The 23,684-nt window shown below is 34.9% G+C and overlaps 3 protein-coding genes and 2 non-coding genes across 7 annotated transcripts; 2 read left to right on the plus strand and 3 right to left on the minus strand.

Annotated features, from left to right (window-relative positions):
* Positions 1–4,556: 4,556 nt before the first annotated feature.
* LOC143903474 (ejaculatory bulb-specific protein 3-like) lies at positions 4,557–6,025 on the minus strand. Its single transcript, XM_077417083.1, has 2 exons — positions 5,791–6,025; positions 4,557–4,935 (listed from the first exon to the last, which is right to left on the minus strand). Exons 1-2 carry the CDS (start codon positions 5,987–5,989, stop codon positions 4,769–4,771), a joined length of 366 nt encoding a protein of 121 aa, XP_077273209.1. The 5' UTR covers positions 5,990–6,025; the 3' UTR covers positions 4,557–4,768.
* Positions 6,026–9,058: 3,033 nt separating this feature from the next.
* LOC143903458 (phenoloxidase-activating factor 2) lies at positions 9,059–15,715 on the minus strand. Of its 3 annotated transcripts, none has more exons than XM_077417048.1 (6): positions 15,560–15,715; positions 13,023–13,395; positions 10,910–11,212; positions 10,376–10,644; positions 10,023–10,186; positions 9,059–9,592 (listed from the first exon to the last, which is right to left on the minus strand). In XM_077417048.1, the coding sequence occupies exons 1-6, from the start codon at positions 15,660–15,662 to the stop codon at positions 9,389–9,391; spliced, it is 1,416 nt and encodes a 471-aa protein (XP_077273174.1). In that variant the 5' UTR covers positions 15,663–15,715; the 3' UTR covers positions 9,059–9,388. The 3 variants fall into 3 exon arrangements, with proteins under 3 accessions (XP_077273174.1, XP_077273173.1, XP_077273175.1); XM_077417047.1 differs by having other exon boundaries at positions 12,987–13,395; XM_077417049.1 differs by having other exon boundaries at positions 12,987–13,391; positions 15,560–15,694.
* A 2,092-nt stretch (positions 15,716–17,807) lies between these two features.
* Positions 17,808–17,879, plus strand: Trnah-gug (transfer RNA histidin (anticodon GUG)). Its single transcript has one exon. It is a non-coding gene; the product is annotated as a tRNA-His (tRNA).
* Positions 17,880–18,205: 326 nt separating this feature from the next.
* Positions 18,206–22,218, minus strand: LOC143903457 (uncharacterized). Its single transcript, XM_077417046.1, has 6 exons — positions 21,848–22,218; positions 20,586–21,457; positions 20,277–20,439; positions 19,903–20,174; positions 19,589–19,806; positions 18,206–19,233 (listed from the first exon to the last, which is right to left on the minus strand). The coding sequence occupies exons 1-6, from the start codon at positions 22,189–22,191 to the stop codon at positions 19,117–19,119; spliced, it is 1,986 nt and encodes a 661-aa protein (XP_077273172.1). The 5' UTR covers positions 22,192–22,218; the 3' UTR covers positions 18,206–19,116.
* Trnah-gug (transfer RNA histidin (anticodon GUG)) lies at positions 18,429–18,500 on the plus strand. Its single transcript has one exon. It is a non-coding gene; the product is annotated as a tRNA-His (tRNA).
* Positions 22,219–23,684: the final 1,466 nt, after the last annotated feature.

Below are 23,684 nucleotides of genomic sequence, written 5' to 3' on the forward strand. Positions count from 1 at the left end.
TTTTTCCCTGAAAATTTAAGCATTATTAATTAATCTTCATTAACTTTCACAAGTTCTTTGAAATTCTATTAACATTGTTTATCTTTGGTTGATTATCGGTAGTCCGCAGATATTATTTTTATAATTTTTAAGAGGTAATTGTTATTCTAACAAAATGTAATGTGCGACTGTTGCTAGTGTTTCCATTTTCGTTTCCATAAAGTATGGAAATTTAAAAGTGTCAAAATGATGAAATGTGATATGAAAAAATGTCGCAAGTCAAATGAATGTACTTCACGCACGCAAAATTAAAGAACTTCGCCTATTTTTATAATGTGTTTTGGGCTATCCGGGGGCCTAGTCATTAATTATACATTATTTTTTGTGGAATGTAGGTAGTATTAAAAAAATAATAATTTTAGGTTTATAATAAACCTCCTCGACGAAGGCAGTTCTGACCTCCTAATGATGTCATTTTATTTGTTCGAAGGCTCATCATCAGAGCTGTTCAAGATAACAAATACGTCATTGCTATGCTCGGAAGGTATACCTCTATACTTAGCCAAGCAAATGCGTCAACAAATATACCGGAAAATAGATATTCTATATTTTGTTTGTTGCCGTTGTTATCATGGAGAGGTAGCTTGAACGCAAACAGAAATTTTTAGGCGAGGATAAAAACCAAAACTAGAATTCTGGGAGTCATGTTTAACTATAAAATAAGAATCAACTCATCAGTTGATCGCAAGCGTGAAAATATCGTGTATTTATTTCGGTATTAGACACAGTCAGCAGATGACAACGATGCTAATAAAGTCCGTGCTGGGCGGAGAGAGCATATGAAGCGGTGGATGTACATACCAGGCGCTCGATTCTTGAATTTATTCGCGAAAGAAACGTATGCGCAAATGTTGTTCTTACAGAAACGTTGCAGGTTGATTGGCTAAAAATTATGCGACAGCCAATCGAAATTTCTGTAAGAAACAACATTTGTACATATACGTTTCTCTTGAGATGAATTCAAGAACGAGTGGTCCCTGCTGGTTTTTTTTTTAAATATATATCAGATATCTTCTGACTATAGCAATAATGCATTTCTCATCTTGGATAGCTCTGATGACGAGCCTTCGAACGAATAAAAATAGCATTATTATAAGAGGTCAAAACTGCTTCCGGCGCACAGCGGGGGGTTTAAAGATTATTTAAACTATTTCTTCTTTAATACTACCATAATAATCTAGAAAATTATATATAATTGCAGATGACTGGGCCCGAAGAGCCTAAAATGGGAGAAGTTCTTTATGCCCAGTTAGCTGATTTTTGCAAACGGGGCAAAAATTTATCCTTTATTTATTTCTTTATCGTGTGAAAATATCTGAATCCGCTATTGCAAGTAAATTCTTTGGACATTTTTCTCTAAAATTTTATTATAATAATACGACTGCAATCTCACAAATCAATTTTAATTTTATTATTGTTTGCAATATATATAGCTATTAATAAATATTATTATTATGATACACTTCAAATAGAGAAAAAACTTCAGATATAAAATCAATTTAGATATAAAAACAATTCTAAATCAACGACAAAATCTTTTAAAACAATTTTAAAAGAATAACAACACTTCTGCCTCGTGAAATAGATTTCACCTATAAATTTGTGACACATAACATTTTAGGCTACTTTTTATGGGTTTAACTCCAAATAGAATTTTTTTGAATTGTGACAGTATTTTTTTAGGGTGTGATATATTATTCTCTTGCTTTTTAGCTTTTCAAACATAGCTATTTTGTGAACAATTACGTTGAGAGTCAGTGGGAGTTATAAGTAATTCTTATTCCACAAAAAAGGAATTTATATAGTACAACTTTATACTTACAATAGACTTTACACAATGAAATATAAACTATGTTGTAAATACGCACCGCGATTTGAAGAACTGACAAGAAATTCTCGGGAGCTGTCTCTACCTTTTATAGGAACCAAAGAGAATCTTATCACTTTTTTGGAAAGCTTTAGTCTAGTCCAAATGATTCATCTTAAGTACGTGAAACTGAGTACTTGAAATAAGTACGTGGAAAATATGAGAGTATATCATATTCTAAAAGTTTTCAATATTATCGCATTTCTAAGGTAAGTACGTGAACAATGATTACACTATCTTCACAGTACCTCCAAAATGCGTCTGCGTTTGTAATTTTACTGTTTGTCAGGCTATCTGATGCACTTCCCAGGTAGCACCTATGCGTTTCAAAAACGTTTTACATATGTTTCTTCAAAACGTTTTATAACGGTTAAAATGTCCACTCGAAAAACGTTAAAGTATACGAAGAGCTGATGACACTTTTGGCCAAGTGATTTTATAAAATATCCTGCGTGACCAATTAATTATTATCAATATCCGACACAAATTGAGACTTATATTATGACTAAAAAATCTGTTTTTTTTTCTCACCTGCGTACTTCTAAATCCCCTAGGTACGGCCAGCCAGGTGTTCGGATTATCGAAAGAGAGTCGTCCACGCAGGTTAAAACGGAAAATCGTATTTTACAAAATCACTTGTCCAAAGGTGTCATCAGCTCTTCGACTAAATAATTAGTTTACTTCACTAAAAGTTCATTTTACTTCAATAAATATTATTCATTTATTTTTTTTTTTTTTTATGTGGCTTGCAATGATGTATAAAACAGCGAGTGACAAATTTTTGCCGTAAGACTTTATGTACTGTCTCTGGTCAAACTTCACATTTGAGTATCTATTATAGATTCTCCGAACCCCTGAAAATAAACGTATACTTTAACGTTTTTCGAGTGGACATTTTAACCGTTATGAAACGTTTTGAAAAAACATTTGTAAAACGTTTTTGAAACGCATGCTATACCTCGGTTATGACCGACGACGTTTCAAATTATTACTCCCTATAAAAATGTTGAGAATCAACGCGGACGTTGCGAAAGCTATTGTTTATAGTACAGTGCTATTAATTCGATGGCAAGGTTGACATTCGCCAGTAATTATCATAACATATGTCTTGAATGAGGGAAGAAAATAGAACCGCGGTTAATAGTAATATGAAATTTTAGGTGGTCAGCTGCTTCTACAGTTACTATAAAAAGAAAGTTATACACTGTAAAATTCGTAGTATCAAATTATACTCAATTTGGCACATACAATTTTGTGATAGACAGCGTATTTATCTTATGCGAAAAAATATATATCACTGATACGCCGCACTTCTTCCCTTATCTATTAATTTTATTGTAATTTTAGTTGTATGTGTGGATGGAATGTTTCACAAGTCCGTCTTCACCACGGAAAACAATTGCAATCGATGAGCATTCGTTGTTTTTTTTTACGTGTGCGAGAACGACGACTTTTTAAATCTGGGAACGGCTTCACTTTGTAGTAATTTTTTTTATCAATTAACAATCCGTACTTATGCTTTTATTCAATGGTTCCGAGACCCAACCCGCATAAAACTAGATTTCCCGTCCGGCTAACGAAAATGAAAAAATTGTATAAAATATTCATATAACTGTAAATTTCAAAAAATTAATATTTATATTTAATTTTGAATGAAAAATATGAAAATAATTTTTGTAAAATCGTTATAACTTTCGAAATTCAGAGCAAAAAGTGCAAACTAATTCATAAAAAGAATTTTGTAAAAAAAAATTTGCCGCAATACTGATAGTACTTATAATAGTACTGTTAATTTTGGCCTCTTTTGCAATAATCATATATCTATACTTATCTGATGGTAAGTTTATATTTACTACAAACAGTTTGTAAACCTTCGTATTTTAAATTGACCAAAACTCCCAAAGCTCCCCAAGCTTGACGACCAATTTCAAATTTAATGTTTTCTCCGAAAGATAGCCCACAGTTTCTCCGCACGAGCCCCACTCGTGGGCTGAGGAGATAACAACGCGGAAAGTCGAAGGAATATAAACTAAACAATCCGAGAGGACAGCCTGAGAGGAGGAGAAGGCCTGGGGAGAGGCATCGGTCGCCGCAGCGAAACAACTTTGCGGCAAATATTATTTTTACATTCTACCTGAATTTGATTATCTATTGTATCTCACCAACAAAAGATTTTTCTTTACTTTTCATTTTAACTCACAATACAATACAGATATAGGAATTCCATTCGCAACTGGTAAAAGTTGCCCATAAAAGCATTTGGTTTTTAAGGAATTTCTATAAAGGTGTTTTTTTCTTTATTAACAGTAAAATATATGTCATGTAAAACGTAGAATTGTACGATAAAAATAGAAAATATAAATATTTTTTAACAAACCGCGGTTAAGGAAAGTAATGTTGTTCCCTGAAAATTGTTCGAGATAGACGATCGTGATTAACAAGGCGTTAAATATTTATAATTTCAATTCGAGGATAATACGAGCCTCGAGCACGATAAACTGACGGAGTAAACAGTAATTGTTTACTCAGTCCATATCAATGATCATCATGCATGTAAATGTTTTACATGATATTTCTCTTTAAGAAAAAGATTACTTCTTCACTCAAAGTTATAATTCATAAATAATTTTATAATGCGGTATTATTGTTTAGTTTTTTAAAAGAATGTATTTCTGTTAATATACGATACAAATTGAATGTTAGTCAAGATAACTTTTACAAGCTATTTTTTCAGCTCCATTAGATGATAATATCTGAATTGTCATATTATAATTATGATATTTACTATAGCTACGTCGATTAATTAGGAAAATTCGGGTGTGACACGCATCAGAAGATCCATTAGATTATAATTATGAGCAGTTATTGATCAGCGTACTTCTTCTTTAAATCGTTTATAGTCTTCTCAACTATTAGCCGCCACTTTTTGGGTTCATTCGTTACGAACCAATCGGTTACTAGGTTCATATTTTCTATTTGCTTTTGAGTACATCTCCTGCATTTAGTTTGGTAAGCCTCGCTGAATACCGCTGAAACCAAGAGAATATATTTCGGTCTTTTACATTTATTAATTCTAGTCACAGTAATCGATTTCGTTCTTGATTAGTAAATGAATATCTATCTAATATCTATAAATACGGAAATTAAAGCACAAAATACATTCAGAAAGGTGATATCCTTCTAAAGAATATGCTGTGTACATATAGTACCGGTCAAAAGTATTGCATCACTTATTGGAAAACAAAGTCGTTACTTTTTAATAAAGATAGACGTACTTAATTAATGTTAAACAATTTTATCTTAGTACTGTTATTTTATGCTTTAATAGAGAAATATTTTGAGAAAAAACAAAGATCTTAATGATTTAATTGACGTTGAATAATTATCATTGACGTCAATTAAATCATTAAGATCTTTGTTTTTTCTCAATGTATTTTTATCAAAGTATAAAACAACAGTATTAAAATAAAATTTTATAACATTTATTTATCATAATGATTTAATTGCGTTGTTTCATATTATCGTCAACGACAATTAAAGTTAAATTAAACCTTTGTCTTCTCGAATGTTTGACGTATGTCGTCGGTGTTTCAACTTCTGCACAACTCTTTTCAATTTTCAAAAATTACATATACTTATAGTTGAGCGACAAATTAAAATTTTGCTAAGATAAAATCTGAGAGTAATTGGGGAATAATACTTTGTTATTTGTTTTCTCTTCTAATGCTCAGCTTCGTAAAAAAACCTTACTTAAAGTTATAGACTTTTTGAGAACTATAGATACTTTGAGGTTACCATTAATAAAAAAATGATCTCGTGTTGATCAAAAAAGAATCCGTAGCAAGAAGAAATAATTCGGTAAGGGTAATATATATAAGCTATACCTGTTAATCTCTGCTGTGCTAATGTCGTGCACGGTGCTAATTCCATAAAACATTTGTAATAGGCTTCTCGCAGCTCGGCGTTTTGAAGAAGAGTTCGCACATCGAGATGATCATATCGATTAGAATAAAGCTCTTCTGCGAGAACGCATATCAGTGCGTTCGTGGCAATAATTAACACGATGTAGCTTAGCCGAGCCATTGGTTTCACAGTTGCGATACTTGAGACACTAGATTGCCAATGCACCGCCAATCCATTTATATAGATTTTCCTTGATAAAAAAAATATTTTATAACATAAGATATATATATATATATATATATGCAAAATATATGATCAAAAGAAAAGGTTGACCATTAATCTTGGTTAAAGATTAAAAATATATGCGCATGCATATTTATTAATATTTTTATTAGTGTTTTCCAGAATCTAGGATTAATAGGCAGTATAAATCAAGTTTATTGTATTTAGGTATTTCTTTTACGTAGAAAAAATGTGATTGATATAACTTTAGATATATTCCGCGCTAGAATGTTAAAAAAATAATTTATGGTGCATAATTTTTACATCGTGGTATTTTGAGAATAAATATTTAATGAAATTTTTTACACCAAAAAAATTTCGCACCGATGTGTCTGTTGCTCTTGCTTCCTGTTGCAGCAACACGACTATCGATGATATTTATTATATTGTTTTGTATTATATTGTTACGGTCCACTTAACACTATACAAATGCTTCGAAGCATTCTTCTTCTCCTTTCTTTCAATGAAGAAAGAAGAAGAAAGAAGAAAGAGACAAAGAACGCTTCGAAGCATTTGTAGCACAAAATGGACCGCAACCTTAGTTAAAAAATTAAAAGAATTGTTTCACATTATCATTTGAATTAAGGGTATACAAAGAAAAAACGATCAATGTCCATCCGGAGTAATTTCGAAAAAAAAAACGCAATTTTAAGTTTCAAGACATCAGATATCTATTGGATTCTGATGGTTTTTCTTCATGCGCGTGGATTATGATCGTTTTTCCCTAGCACGGTACATCGTTCGGCTTTATTTCCAATGAATTGTAACTGTTCTTGATCAATAAAATAAAAATTATAAAAGTTTTTTGAAAATGCTACAAGATAGCATGGTCAGATTAATTTTGACAAAAAATTGGACTTTGATTGTTTTTCCCCTGTACCCTTCATTTCCCAGCAAACGCAAAAGGATTAAAAGATATTAAAATTTTTTAATACCTTTGAATCCCTTTTTTGGCGGAATTAGATGAAATTAGATGGGATTCGAAATGAGATGGTCCAATCCCATGGAATCCAAAAAAGAAATTTTAAATTCCATCCACTCCTATGGAATCCGTAAAGGTTATGGAATTGCATGGCATTAGATGGTTTAGGAAACGTATCGCGCCTCCGTTGGGCGACCAAGCGCCGTTGTTCATCGGTAAGCTTTTGTGTATGCCTAAGGGCATTACACGCACTACTGCCGACGGGCAATTAGCTCGAAAATGAGATTTGTAAGATCTGTCAGGCACCGTAGGGGGTCCCTTTACATAGCGGTCGAGACGAAACTTTGAACTCGAGAAGATGCCCCGGCGATGCGACGCCTAGCGGCGTCGACGCGAATTGCCGGTAATGCAGATACCGCGCGGGCGTGTACCATTATTGGCGCGTACCGCCACAGAGTTCAACACGGACACTTTTTAATCCCTATCCTGGCATTCAATGGTATTCATTTTATTGTCAGAATAGACGAAATTCAATGGAATTCAATACGGAAATTTTTAATTCCTAGTTTGGCGTTCAATGGTATTCATTTCGTTAACGGAATCAATGGTATTCAATGGAATTCATCACGAAACTTTCCAATCCCTAACCTGGCATTCAGTGGTATAATATTTTTGTGTTGGAATTGGATGGGATTCAAAAAAGACAAATTCTTTCCAAAATAAGGAATTCCATGATATTGAAACTATTTCAATCCCTTTTTTGGACAGAATGGAATTCGGAAAGTCCTTAATTGAATTCCTCGCAATCCTGTTTTAATTCTTTTCAATCTTTTTCCGTTTGCTGGGTTATTATTATTTAGATTATTGTTTTTCTCAGTCTAGCCGTAATACTTTTTAACATAAATGAGATAAATATTTTGCAAGTTGTGCAAACTTTTAAGAAATTATTTTATTGCATTTACACATAATTTTTCTCTAGCATGTATAAAAAAAAACCCAATTTCTTTTTACAGGTTATGTTCCATATTACCTGTTCGAAAGCAGATTAGTAAAATATATCGAATTTTTTCTCGTTTCGTGCATTAAATATATATAGATTGAATTGTATATATTTATTTGTTTATATACTAGAAACAGATTTTTTACATATCTTACTCAATCTGTGTTATTGAACGTGAATTATAAAAGAAAAAATTAATTTCTTTCGATAAAAAATGTAAGATATAGAATGATTTAGGTATGGAATGAAGTCTTTGTGCAGTTTTTTGAAATTTCCAATAAAAATATTACTTTCCGCGCGTTTGAAGCAAAGGCTATAATGAGGAGTATGGTATACGAGTATTAATCAATGTTACTAAAATTTTTTTTTAACTTGTATCAAGATTTATTAAATTGACGTTTCGTACCATACTCGGACTTCATCAGAATTGTTAATTAAGCAAATAATTAATAAATTAACATATATCGGGGTCAAATCGCAATCAATCAAACATGGAGAAGCTCGACTCAAAACCGAGACTTACATATAAGTGTTTAGAGATGACGGGAACCATGACAGGCAATAATTATAAGGCGTCGGTATAACACGTCTGATCTGTGCGATAAGATGATTCTTCGCGCAGATCAGACGTGTTATACCGATGCCTTGTAATTATTGCCTGTCATGGTTCCCGTCATCTCTGAACACTTATGTATATATATAAGTCTCGGTTTTAATTTTAATTTATTTTATTGAGTCGATATTCGAGTTGAACAATAATCTGAACATGCCTTTTTAGAAAGAAACCCAATAGGCTTTTTGGTGACTGTGATTACCAAAAATCGACCCACTTCTTTCAATTAATTTATTAGAAAATTTTTTATAAATGGATCATTCTTAATACATACTAAACTTTACTAAATTATAGTGACAATGTTTTACCTTTATAACAGAATGGGGAGCATTGTATTTTACAATTTACCGCCGGCAAATCAATAATTGATCAATTAAAAATCATTACATACTTTTAAGGTTTCAGTGGAAAATAAACTTAATATTGTCTTCCTATTTTTAATATAAATGTATTATTCGCTTGTGCGTCATATACAAAATGACATACATTGATTTTTACAAGTCTTATTCGTTTTTCGTCACATGCACATATCAACAATCACCTTCGAACGCGTAACTCAAACTACAAACATAAAATAACGCGGGATTTTTTTTTAATATTAGAGAGATTCATGGAATCCTATATCGTCAACGTGATAGCTTGCTAACATCACATTGTTCTCAATTTAAAATTATTTGATGTAAAAAAACTCAGTACTTAAAAATAAATGCCAAAAATAAAAAAATTTGCGTGGTCCATATTGGTTACTTTGGGCGAGAGTAATCAGTTAGGATATTGGTAAACAGTATTGTCCAGATTGTAGAAGGCCATTTGTTCGTCGATCCATTGACGGGCATGGGCTATGTTAGCGTAAACGCCGGGAGTTCCATTTTCGCCGCAGCCAAGTCCCCAGGCTACAATGCCAGCTTGAACGTATCTGGTCGGATCATTCTGTGACGGACACACGAGTGGACTTCCACCGTCGCCCTGCAAATAAAAAGATTGAAAAATCACTCTTTTCTTTGACCGCATACAAAATAGAGAGGAGAGGAATATAGGAAGTTTCTTTGCAGAAAAATCTCGGGAAAAAGCCGCGTTTACCTTTAATAATTTAGCACCAATTCTTAGATAATTGTTATTCCAGTTTACGCTCTTTATTTTGCAAAGTATAATTATATTGAGCGCAAGAAAAGAGTTAGAAAATTCGGTTCTGAATTTTATCACGCGGATTTTCTAAAAATAGATTTTCTGAATTTAAATTTTTTCGATTCGAAAAAATCGTTAAAGTCTCTAGAATTTTTGTATTCTCCTTTTGTATCGAAATGCTGTACCATATGTAGATGCAGATAAGATACGATTTTTATACATAGAATCTTCGGAGTTAATAGAATTTCCGTGGAAGACATCTCAAGTTTACCTTGCAGGTATCTTTTCCTAGTTCTCCACCCGCGCAGATGAAACTTCTGTCTAGAACAAAGTATTTTCCCAATCTGGTGGTACGCATAATGTCTTGACACCTATCACGATGTACTATAGGAAGTTCCACCCTCTTTAAGATCACTTGGTAACGTCCCTCTTTACCTGTAATTAAATATAAAATTATTATGCCGCCGGTTGCATATTCAGGTCGATCTAAATCCATTATTAGTCGATCGTTGCAAACAGCTAACTCCAATAATATATTAAAGTTAGAGAGCTATTGCGGAAAGATTCAATCGATCGATATTCATTTTTTCGCACACTGAAAACATATACATATAAATGACGTACCGAATACGTCTTTTCCCCATCCGCTGGCGAAGCATCTGGATCCGTCGAAGTTCGCGTTTATTTCCGGTAGACACACGATATCAACGTTCTCCGCGTACTCGATCGGGCTCTTCAGGATCAGGATAGCGTAATCATTGTAGAGCGCACCCGAATGGAAGCCCTCGTGAGCCACGACCCTCTCGACGTCACGATCTTGATGCGGATAGATCTCATTCTTCGTCTGTGTGTCCCATTCTCCCGCGCGAACCTTCAGCTCCTGTGGTTGCTTCCTATTGATCGGAATGTATTTGTTAAATTAGAGAAATAACGAGTGAGACGGGCGTAACAGATATGAATGCAAAATAGTGTCTGTTCCCACGTTCGAACGTAGCGCATCATGGCATGAGCGAGAGTTATTTATCCATATTCCTTGATACTTGAATATACTTGAAATATCTAAGTTCATCTAATTAAGTTTTATTAATCAAGGTTATCGAATATCTGCAAAAATACTATTTGTTATTGCAAAGATATTCACGGCAAGACTATACTGACCCGTTGACGCAGTGAGCCGCAGTGAGAACGGCTTGTCTGTGGATAAGAGCTCCGCCGCATTGATAAACATTCAATTTCTGGCCGTTAGCGCCAATAGCCTCTTCCTTCAAAATTGCCACCATCCACGGAAACTCGCCGAACTGGGCCTCATTATCGGTTTGGCCGGTGATCCTGAAACCGACTCCTTCAGGATGTCGCTGTCCACATCCGGTTCTACTACCGGTCGGTGGAGGTGTGACTGGTGGCAGGAGATCCGGCGCTTTGCAGCAAACATCCAAGTAGTTGTCGCATGGTCCAAGACCTCTAAATATTCCACAATGTGCGATCGTGAAAACGTGAGGACTTATTGTCCTAATTAATTTTATGCAAATAGATCCGATCGTTTATTCGCATAGATAATAACATATTAATAAAAAAGAGATTTGAAAAATATCCGAGAAAGATTAAAATAGATTTTGCAGCTTGTACTTAAAATTTTTTAATGATTAATTTTGATAACATTTTAAGAGCAACGTTTTTCTAGCAATGTTAAATTATTTTTTTTAATTCGTTAAATATTGAGAAAGAGTACATTTAAAATACAAAAAGTTTTTCTTCTTCAGTAAAAATTAAAGTAAAACATGATCATAAATGATTTAGATCGTGTGATCATTAAGAAAAAAGTAATTATAATTCCCGACAATTGTTTCTTCTCCGGTTTAATTATCTACGTGAAATTGTGCTTAAAGTAAAGACAGCATATATTATTTAGTGGTGACTCCAGAGGAATTTTATTGTCCAAAGATAGTCTCATGCTGCGAAAATAGTGAGGCGGCATGCTAAAAATAATAAACCGTCTAATTTAAAAACTATCACAAAGAATATTTATCAAATTTAATCTAACAAGATTAACTTAACAAGATAAAAATATCTATATATATGTATAGATGTATATACAAATTCAGCCATGCATTAAGAGCTCGACTTTAAGAGTACCTTTAACAAAAATTAATCGCAAATTGTGCCGACTTCTGATTCCGGAGTAATTAATTTTGATCCGTTTTGATCGTGATACACGTTCCGGGTGTTTCAGTTATATTTCAGTTTCAATTTTCCAACTACAATTCTACAATCTAAAATTTCAATTGCAACGATCAAAATATTTCACTATTAATTGCATCAATTAGAACGTCACTTATTCGAATATTATAACAACACAATATTCTCAATAAGCGTCAACTGCCTATACGCGAATTTTATTTAATTACGTAATTTATGAGTGCGCAATATTGTGTCCAGAGTCGACAATCGCATAACAAAAGAAATTTCAAACCATTCCTGATTTAGCAACATCGACACTTCCGCTTTCCTTCTAACACGCTCACTTTCCATATACGGTTCAAACTACTTGTAACTACCATGCCATAACCATATTCAACGACATTATTTATTGTACATTAGAAGGACTTGAAGGAAGGAGTAAATAGTCTCAAAATTTTATATCTGTCAATTCGCACAGAAAATTTTTGTAGATGAATGTTTTGCACTTTTAAGAACTATTCTCTAAAAAACATCTTTACATTACAAACAATAATTTACATTGTAAAAAATATCTTATTCGTTTTAACAAACTATTAAAAAAAAATTCTTCTTTTTGTGTATTTATTACACTCTAAAAAAAACAACAAATAATTATAAATAAATCAGAATAAGGGATGTGCGAGTATATTTAATTTTAAAATCTAAAAAATATATGCGAGATTATATTATTACTACGCACATCTTGGTAATAAAAAATAGAGCCGTGCATGGGATACCAGTACCAATTTAGTAATTTAGTTGAAAACGAGGAGATGTGATCGTGTGAGTAGTTTCTTGCACAATTCAGTGAGAAAAAGCTAAGTTATCGTCGCATATCTAACTCTATACCGAGACCAGTCGTGGTTAAAGTTTTTCAACCTCGATTTTACGATATCAACGGGAGCGTTGTTAATCGTCCGCGTCTGTTGCGAACGAAAATTTCGCGGCATGCCGTATTCCATCGCTATCCGGTGAGAAAACCGGTCGAGACTCTCCGATCTTTGGTCAATAAACTCACCCCGGGCGCTTCTCATCCTTATCACCAAAATCGGACCTGATATCGATGATGCCGACCCCATTCTCCACGATCTTGCCCTCCTTGCATTGATAGTAAGGCACGCATTCGCAGTCGTCAGGTTTCGAGGGTGTTTTATTCTCTATGCCGAGGATAACATTTCGGGGGGTAGTGTTGCTGACATTTCCGGTCTTGAAAACGTCTTGAATAAGACTATCGAGATCGCCACCTATCTGGGGCACTGACGGAGGTGGAGGTGTCGTCTTAGCATTGGGGAATGCCTGGGCGATGAGATCGTCGAGGTTACCGTCGTTTTGTTGCGCCGCGGGCAATGCCGTCACCAAAGTCACGACGCCAACCAAGGTCAATGCGGAAACCAGTTGCCACATGGTTTGCGTCAAGTCTGGTCTACCTGAAGCAAATACGAAAAGTGGTATAACGTATATATCGGTGTGGGAACGTTGCGGAACGGATCATGGCTGATTTTACGAAAACTCCTCGCAATGGCAATCATAAAGAGATATCTTTTTTTTTTTTTTTTTTTTCAAAGCTATAAATACCGATGATATAGCGGTGCGCTTTAAGTTAGAAAATCGAAGGAAGTGAGTGCACACACAAACTAGGTAGCTCGTGAGATCTTTGATGATATTGTCTTTCGTGCGATCATTAACGTGAAGCGTTTTAGTCTTCGGCAATTCTCGGCTATCATCGAGAAGCATTATTGAATGAGAGAATGCTTGAATATAGATAACATGTTTACGTGATGCACTAACAGATAGAGGTATATTAAACTTACGTGTGGAAATAGAGAGAGAAAGAGAGAGAGAGAGGCTCGAATATTACTGCAATATAGAACAGGCTTGTTGTTTTATACTTTATCTTATTTACAATCGAATTGGTCTCCAAATAAAAACCTTTTATATTGAAATGAAAAAGATTAGATTTCGAAAAGTTATAATAATTACAGATTAATGAAGAAATAAGGATACCAGTAATAAATACGTATTTTTTCTATGTGATTTGGTAAACTATGCAATTTTCTCGGAATTCCGAGTTATCAGAATATGCCATGAGATTACATTTATGCGTTCCACAATCCTAAGTAATTCCTGATAAGCATAATGGCTATACGTTTACACCCAGCGACCTGATCGCGGCCTGACCTATTTCTAGTAATCATTCGTTTACCCCGAAAGAGACCTAAAAATTGACGGGATCGTATTTGGGATCGCCCTGAATTGCAGCGAATCCGAAGCAAATAAGAGCTTTTATAGGACGCGTCGCGCGTGATCGCGCGTTTACATCGCAAATGATAACGGCCAAAATACGCGGCCTGACCTGAAGCCAAGTCCGGTCGCTTATCAAGTGTTTACAACAGGCGGCCTAAATAATTTAGATCGAATTTGAGGTATAGGCCGCACAAAGAAAATCTAAATATCTAAAGTAAAGTCGAAATGTTGGAATTTCTGTAATTATAACTGTAAACAAATAATGGTACACACACATTAACGGTTCTCATGCATTAATTACCTCAAAGTATATATTCCTTTTTTTATCTGTTCTGTAAAACATTATAAGTTTCATAAAAAATATTAATGCACGGGAAAAATGTAATATCCCACTTCTAAGATATTCTTACAACAGTAACAGTAAAACTATTTCAAACTTCCAATACGATGTTAAATCCGAGAGAAGGCACTCGATCCTCTTTCAGGCAGAATACTTGTAATCTTTTCTGAAAACGATAAAAACTACGAAATACACGCAAATTTGATCACATATAATTATCCGAAACATCTGATGTTATCAGATAATTAGGATTATCTTCGAGGTGCTTCCGCGCCGCGCCTAATGAAGATGTGCACGGATATGTGTCGTCATACAAAAATATTTTCTTAATTTTATTTGTGCGCATATATAACACACTCCGACGATAAAGACGTAGCGCGAGACTAGAAATGTTTTGCTATTTATTCCGAGTATTCGATGATTTCTTACCACGTGAATCCCATTTATTTGATAACCGATGCGTCAAACAGCACATTGTGTAACAGTTTCAGTCGTAAGATCTTCTTACGATACACTTATTTAAAACTACTTGCCACTAATCTTGCGGCGTCGGATGATCACAAACCAATAGATTAACATATTTCGTTAAACCAGTATCACCGTCGGGCTATTTATATTCAGGAATTGCAAAAATTTTGCATCAAGGAATTGCGAAAGAAGATTAACTTTTCATAGCATAATTTTACATATCGAAATTATACATATAATCACTACTATGATTATATAAATTAATGTGATAAACGCGATCTGCGAATATACGAATATTAAAGCAAACAAAATAAATTCGACATTATAGTTATTATGAAAATTTTTTGTTGAAATTGAGATTGCCAAGGTCACGTAAAAAAAAATCATACAACATAATATTCAGACTCCGATTTCCCTTTCTGTCTCTATCTCTCTCGAATAAGCGAACAAATGACAAACTTTATTGACTATTATTCAAAAAACACTCGAACAAAGTAAATCTATTTAAATCCTAGTTAAAATTTGGCATGGTCACTCACCAGAAGGAAACACCGAAACACGACGAACAGCGAACGACACCTTACACTCGAAGGAGCGATGCCCGAGTGTAGAATCGCGATGTCCTGTCTTGTACATACACATAGGATCCCTACTCCGAGCACGTTTATCATGAATTCTCCCCACTTTCCTTCTGTGTCATTACTACACCGAGAACTTGGAGAACCGGCATTTCCCACCTACATTGACCCTGAGGATCGACGTGATTTTCCTGGAAGTTTTAAATAGAGAAACTCACGCGTTCCCTTGATGCAAAATTCCCCTTTCTCGTGACGCATACAACATACGAAAGAAATTCTTTGACAAAATATATATACCCAACTTCCTTACTGATATGTTTCGCAGCAAGAAACTTTTCGAATTGGGTAAATGAGTTTTTTGAAAGATGGTCTGATGTCAGTTCTGATCTTCGTCCAGATCCTTACAAACCATAAAGAGGCAACAGTTAAATTTAACTATAATTTCAAATCGAGGCCAATGCGAGCGGATATACATGATAAATTAATGGTCTTTCAGCTTATAAGTTCTTACTGGACGGTTGCGAGCTTATCTTATCTTATGTAAGCCGTTTCGTAAAAAGTTTGGGATTCACAAATTTTTTGTGTTAAGGTCAAGTAGGTGTGTGAGCCTGATCATTCTTTAGAAGGGCATTGTAAACATGACAACGGACATCTCGTTTTTGCCATTGATGTTTCGATTTTCCTCCGTGCAGTTTGCCACAAAAAAAGAGAGAAAGAACGACGATATAAATTTGCGGATTTCAATCTGAACTAAAAAATTATGAAAAAAGTCATTGCAGGTTACTGATATTTATATTAATATGAAAATTGATTTACGTCATTCTATTTCTCTTTTTATACTAACACGTAATATCCGTATATATATCCCAATAGTTCGCTGTTTAAGTTTTCTTAAAGCTAATAGGAATGTGGGAAGTATCATGCAGACAATTTCTACCCCGATTCGTTTAATGCCTCGATAGAGGAAAAGCGTGTAAAAAAAAACTGGATTTAGTCGGCAATACGTGCTACCTAAACGTCATAAATGACGCACGTCGTTAAAAAGAGAGAGATCGTCGAGATTGTCGTGCCGTTTGGTTGCACACGATTCGGATGACACGTAATCATCGGGTATTGTCCGCAAGTGTTGCAACAGCGTTTCATTCGACATTGTATATCTGATCGGAAATGCCACTTACCATCCTCATTTTACCGAACGCGAGAATATTTATCAGCTCGATTGCGAACACTTTGCAAAAATATAGATGAGTTAAAAATAATCATAGGATAATATTCGCGAAATCGAAGATTCATAATATTTGAGTTTGGTTGCGCAATCAAAAAACAATTCGTTTCTCTTGTAACTCTTTCATCAAAGAAAATGACGAAGCTGCTATTTATGTATTATATACAGCAGTGAGTACGACCAGAACGCGGAAGGAGTTGCAAACGTGTTAAAATATTTTGTAGTCATCCAAAAGATACCATCACTGTAATAATAATATAATTGTTAGCACAGGAAGTCATGAATACATAGCTTAACGAAACGGTTGTCTCTTTTCGTCAAAAATGCAATAAGGCTAACATCATTGGCAACTATTTCCCATGTGTGCATCTTTACGTAAAAAGTCGATAAAACGCTTTGTAGAATGAAGTATTCTTAAATATATAATTCAATTTTACAATAATGAAGCAATGCTTAATCTAAGATTGAGTGTCTCTTTAGATTTTATTGTTTTAAAAACGTAGCACAGATTGATCGTTCCGATTTGATCAAAATTTAATTCTCAAAGATAAATAAAATGAAACTGTATGTGATAAGCAAAGTTCAATATTTGATGCGATAAACGCTGCACTATGCTTTGCATAAATATTGTTATCGTGTTATCATCAAAGACTTTGAACTCGGTGAAATTGCGCTGTGAAAAGCGCAAATATGCAAAATATAATAATTACTATGAATACTATTTTTTTTTATTTAATGCATAAATATGTAACGTTTCAAAAAAAAAATGTTATATATTTATGCGAAGGAAATATTAATTTCTATAACAAAAGTCTTACATTATTCTCAATATACGCAATTATTTTAGTATAAAGTAATTTAATACATTACATGAATTATTGATTAACCGTATTTAACGAAGTATATATTTAATTATTGGAAAAATATTAGGTCGGTGGAAGTCTTCTACTCGATTCTCCAGTTCTGGAGTCAGTTCTTCCGATAGCCGTGATCGTCTAGTGGTTAGGACCCTACGTTGTGGCCGTAGTAACCCAGGTTCGAATCCTGGTCACGGCAATGTGAATAACATTGTCACGGTGGAAGTTTTTTTTTTATTAATTTTCGTAGTAACATCAAATTGTGCGTTTGAAAATTATAACCACGCGAAATTATGTGCTTAAAAAACGTTTTTCTTTAGAAAATAATTTATCGATCTTTTATTCAGATATTCGTGTTTTGTAGAGAATAGCTATATCAGCACCGTCAACTGTCAACTGTCAACTGTCAACTATTTACTTTCAGAATTTCTTGAATTTGTATATCAAATATATATATGATATATATATATATATATATATATATATATATATATATATATTGAAAGAAAGAGATATTTAATATATATATTTTAAATATATATATTATATATAGAAAAAAATATTAACTTTTGCAAAATTCTGTAATTTATCTTCGCTACATATACAATTATCTTATTATAAGTAATTTGCTATATTGTTTATTACAGTCGTCTTAATCAAAGTATATATTTAATTGCTGAAAAATTTGTTTATTTATCGGCGCAAACATTGTGCTCAGTTTCCGAGACTCCGTTCGATTCTTCCAATAGCCGTGATCGTCTAGTGGTTAGGACCCTACGTTGTGGCCGTAGTAACCCAGGTTCGAATCCTGGTCGCGGCAATGCGTATAACATTGGCACGGTGGAAGCCTTTTTTGTGAATTTTTTGATTATTCATATCCAGATAATATAGTCGTGCAAGTACGAACGTTTGTCATGTTTCATAGATTTTCCTAGGGCAATTTTCTCTGAATCTGTAGATTGGTCTCGTATCAATAAATCGTGCTCAACTTTTTAGCGAATAACAGTTCGTCGTAAAATTCAAAATACATACGAGAAATATTTGCTTTGAAACTAGACCAACGATATATGCTTGACCTCCGAGCTTCTTTCCCACGCTCGTCGTGCCGTGATAAGCTTTGTGTTACACTATCGCTATCGCTATCGCTATCGTATTAACTATAACAAAAAATATATTCAGATATTCGTTCTCGGAGAAAGTGTTTATGGCGCATTGATTACTCGCTGTGTGATCAGAAGATTGAACAAAATACAGATGCTCGAGCGAATTAAGAGATAAATAAAGTATATAAAGTTAATAAAATATCATCGCATTTTATTATTATAATAATTGTCATAAGTTATGCGATACGAGTGATATTAGCATACGTAAACGGCACGTAATCGCAATCTCGTTGCATTAGAAATCACTAAATAAACTACACACGACACACATCATTATACGCCATAAGTCGCGAACTGTTGATCTATCCATTGACTATGTTGCGATACGCTGGCGTATACTGCAGGTACATTAGGAGCTCCGCAACCAATGCCCCATGATACAATACCAGCCTAAAATACGAATTTATTCAAAAATCTATTTCTTTTGTTCAGTATATAATATAAAAATTCAGTGATAAAAATGCCTGCGAGCTTAGCTCGATTTAATTTGCACTTTAATTAAAATAGCAAGTAAAATTAATAATATATTGTATAGATAAACAAGAATTTAAAAAAACAATAATGAAATCTTACTGATTAAAAGAGCATAATTAGTATGACAATGTAAGCCACGCGGATGCTTAAAATAGGGAAAACATTTGAAAAATAATTAAAGAGAGTATTAAATCTGTCCATTTCGCTTTGTTCATTGCTGAACTCTTTCTTAAAATGCGTAAGATATTATTTTTATTATAATCAAGCTCACCTGAAAGAATTGTCCCGTAGCGGCTTGACAAATCAATGGTCCACCACCGTCGCCACGGCACGTGTCTCTATTTGTTTCGCCGCCGGCGCAAATAAACGATCCATGCAGTTCAAAGTATTGACCCAATTTCGTGCTTCGTAAACGCGTCTGACAATCCCCTCGATCGATGATAGGAAGACTCACTTTTCGAAGCTCGGCATGATATTGTCCTTCCGGTCCTGAACGTAATTGTAAATTGTGAATTGTGAACCCTTGTTTTTGATAAGCCGAAAGAAATGATAAGTAGAAATCTGTAATATGAATTCGAGGCTCACCGAACGAATCGCTGCCCCATCCTATTCCGTAGCATCTGGTCCCGGCCAAGAAGGCCATACCTTGTTCGGGAAGGCAAATCGGCAGGACGTTCGCGCTATAAGTGACTGGTTCTGCCAAAACGAGGACAGCCACATCGTGAAAAAGTCCGCCGCTAAAATACGACGGATGCACAACTATTGTGAAGATTTGCGCGTCTTGAGTAGGCAATGGTTGTGTATTGTTTCCCAAGTTCCATTGTCCGAAGCGTGCAATTAAATTCTCGGGCTTTTGGCTGTCGGAAAATTAAGACGAAGTAAAAATGAACCGATTAGAATCAACGAAACTGCGAGAGATGTTTTGAAAAATCGCTTCTTGCGTCTTTCTATACACGTACTTCACAACGCAATGGGCGGCAGTGAGGACGGCCCCGTTACCGATCACTGAAGCACCGCAGTGAAAAACGTAAGGACCGCCGGTCGCGGACTTTAGAAGAAGCGCGACCATCCATGGGAATTCAGCGAAATAGGTTTTCTCGGAGTTAGGGGGGAAAGGCTGCGCTGTAAGTGATTGCTATCATTATTGTTCGAGCAACAGCCTATAGTAGCCTGATGAATTAATATAACGTTCTGAATTATTTATACTTTACCTAAGACTAACGCGCTACGTCGTTGACACAAATATAACGACTACGGCTTATACTTACGCGGCGCGTAACTATTATCCCGTATACCACAAGCGATCTGCGAGGACGAGCGATTGGATGGTATGTTCGCGTCGGGACTTCCGGACGAGGACACGAGAGTTGTGCCAGCATTACGAAGACCCTGAAGATCGATCCCTGCGAGCCGACAGCACACTTGATCTGCCGACGAGCACGTCGTGAATCTCGAGTCAATTATCCCAAGACCGTCCAAACTGACCGTGTTTCCTTCAGAGCAAAACCAGGTCTTCACGCAGTAACATTCCTGCGATGTGCCCGCGTTCTTTAACGGGCCCAGGTTCGTAATCGGCGTGTCTGATGCCGTGTTTTGACAGGACGGTATGCTCATCGCCGCGCAGACATTTCCGTCTGACAAGATCTGAGAGAATCTGGGATCCATCATGCCACCACCGCCGGGTGTAATGACAGTCATGCAGGTGAAACATTGAATGACACCGCCGCATACGAAGCATAGTTGTGTCTGTCCAGGTGGTGCAGTCGTGGCCAACGTGGGTGGTACCGTGGTCATCGTGGTCGTGGAAGGATTCGTCGGTGGCTGCGTCGTGGTCACCAATATCCTGCAGCAGACCAGGTTGCCGGGGCACAATCCGTACCGCGGATTTATTATACCCTCGCCAGGTATGGTGACTATTCCGTTAGGATCGCATAGCGATGTCACTACGCAGATACAGTTCGGAAATACGGTCGTGGGAGGATTTGGAAATGTTACTGTCGGCGGTGTAGTTGGAAATGTTACTGTCGGTGGTGTAGTTGGAAATGTCACTATTGGTGGTGTAGTTGGAGGTGTCGTAGACATTGGTGTAGTTCTTCGCGGGTAGCAGCAGACATCCAATTCCCCAGGACATATTCCAGCACTGCACAGTTATTTTATTTCTATATTTATTAAACACTTTTGATTTTATCAATGTCGACTGACTTGAAACTTAATTTAGCTAGCCAACTAAATGTAATACGACTTAATATAATGTAATACTTAAAATTTATAACTTAAAAAAGGAAGTAAAAATAAATCAGAGTTTAGGACTAAATAAAGTAAAATTAAAACTCGATAGGGTAAAGGCGAATAAAGATAAAATAGGTAAAATGAATAAAATTGAAATTACGATGGTTATAAAATTAAAATAAAATTTGATATAGATCTGAACTAGATTAAAGTTAATTAAGACCTGGATGCTCTATTTCTCTCTCTATAGCGGCAAGTAATTAGATTAATTAAGAATTTTGAACTTTGATGATCAACTCACCGCTCGTCGATTACTCCGCTCCCATCGGTGATGATTGTCTGATTACTGTCGCATAAATAAAAAGGTACGCAGATGCAAGCTCTGGTTGTCGCAGCGGCAGTAGTAGTAGGGATCTTATCTAGCTTCTGATACCGCGGTTTATACTTGAGCAGATGCAAAAAGAATATAGACGATGAATCAGTAAATGGCTCCACGTTCCGATTTTGAGGAGTGACTATACTATCAACTCGAAACGGTCTTTCGATCTGATCGAGTCCGCGATTCACTTTTTCGGAGGTGATCGCGACGCTGATCATCGTCACCGCGACAGCAACTGTGTTCACCAGCAACACGTAGAACCGCATGACGACGAGTCGTCGTTACTATCCGGTGGCTCGCTGTCTATTGAACGATTTTTTAACACGAGCGCGTTCATGTATACAGGATGTGCTAGTATTTCCCGGGTTTATGGGGAACGTTCAGATGCAGATATGACGCTAATAGCGTATTATCTTTTGTCATACGACCAATTTTTGCGAAGGCGCAATATAATAGCAACGCGTCATGCATCGGCGTGCGTTTAAAGAGAGTAGGAATTTGCAAAAAAAAAAAAATATTTAGGTGGTAATAAAATACGGAGAGAGATCACACAATTTTTATCCGCTTATAAAACAAATTATATCGATAACTATTTTTTATTATGTAATTAAACATAAAAATGCTTGTTCGAATAATAATAATATAATTGTAACTGTACAATTATATTGTTATGAAACGAGAAAATGATTAAGCGGGTAAGTACAAAAGAATTTATCCGATAGAGGCGAAATTTGAAATAAGCGTGATGCAATATTAATATTGATAATTTCACGTTCAAATAATCTAATTATAATTCTATAGTACGTATGTGTGTGCGCGCGAAGGACGATCCGTTTAACTGGTCAAATATAAAAGATGTGACCTACTTACTCGATAGGCGACGTCAAAAATAATGTGCTAACATCCTTTGCAATTACATAGAAATTTTTTGACTGCTAATTGCATCTTTAAATAATACAATTGCTAAACTCAAAAATGAAAATTGAACTGATGAAAAAGTATATGTGTTATGATAATGTTACAATAATTTATTTTATATTAAATGACAATGAATTCATTCAATAAAGATGGCGAATTTTTAATCTTCTTTGGTTTAAGAGAAAAATATAATAATAAAAAAAAAATAGGTCACCGAATGAATTATCAAACTGATCTATGTGGGTATTATACAGATTATCGTAAAAGGTGCAGTCACGTACTATATATATTTAACGATTTACTTTCAACCTGTAATAGGGGTGCAGGAAATATTACACATAGATCCCTGATAAATTCTGTTGCGTTATATATAACGCGTTACTATCGAATAAAACTTAATAAAGAGCGATATACCGTTGTGAGGAAAAAAACACACCTTTCATTTTCAAATGCATATATTCTCTATGAATCATTATTAAACATAATACAATTTTGTACAAATACATTTAAATAATATATTAATATAGCGGAGATATAATAATAATAATAATTATCCTTGGTTATTACAAATATTTGGAATTGCGAGATGATTATTATGACAACATAATCTTAAATACAAACGACTACAAAAAGAAAGGGCGTGTCCAGAATGCACAAGATTAATTCCGAATAAACGGAGATCTATAATACGGTTAGGGGGAAGAGCGGGGGGTACAAAGAAAATAAAAATCCAAAAGGTTTTTATTGCGCGAGCACGCACGCGTTTTGGACGAGTACAACAAAGCTTTTTGGGTTTTGCGTAAAATTTAATCAGTCGATAGATTTCAACACTCGCAGGCGG

Source organism: Temnothorax americanus, unplaced genomic scaffold (genome assembly GCF_048541705.1).
Source record: "Temnothorax americanus isolate GAGA-0224 unplaced genomic scaffold, ASM4854170v1 Scaffold47, whole genome shotgun sequence".
Classification (NCBI taxonomy): Eukaryota; Metazoa; Arthropoda; class Insecta; order Hymenoptera; family Formicidae; genus Temnothorax; species Temnothorax americanus.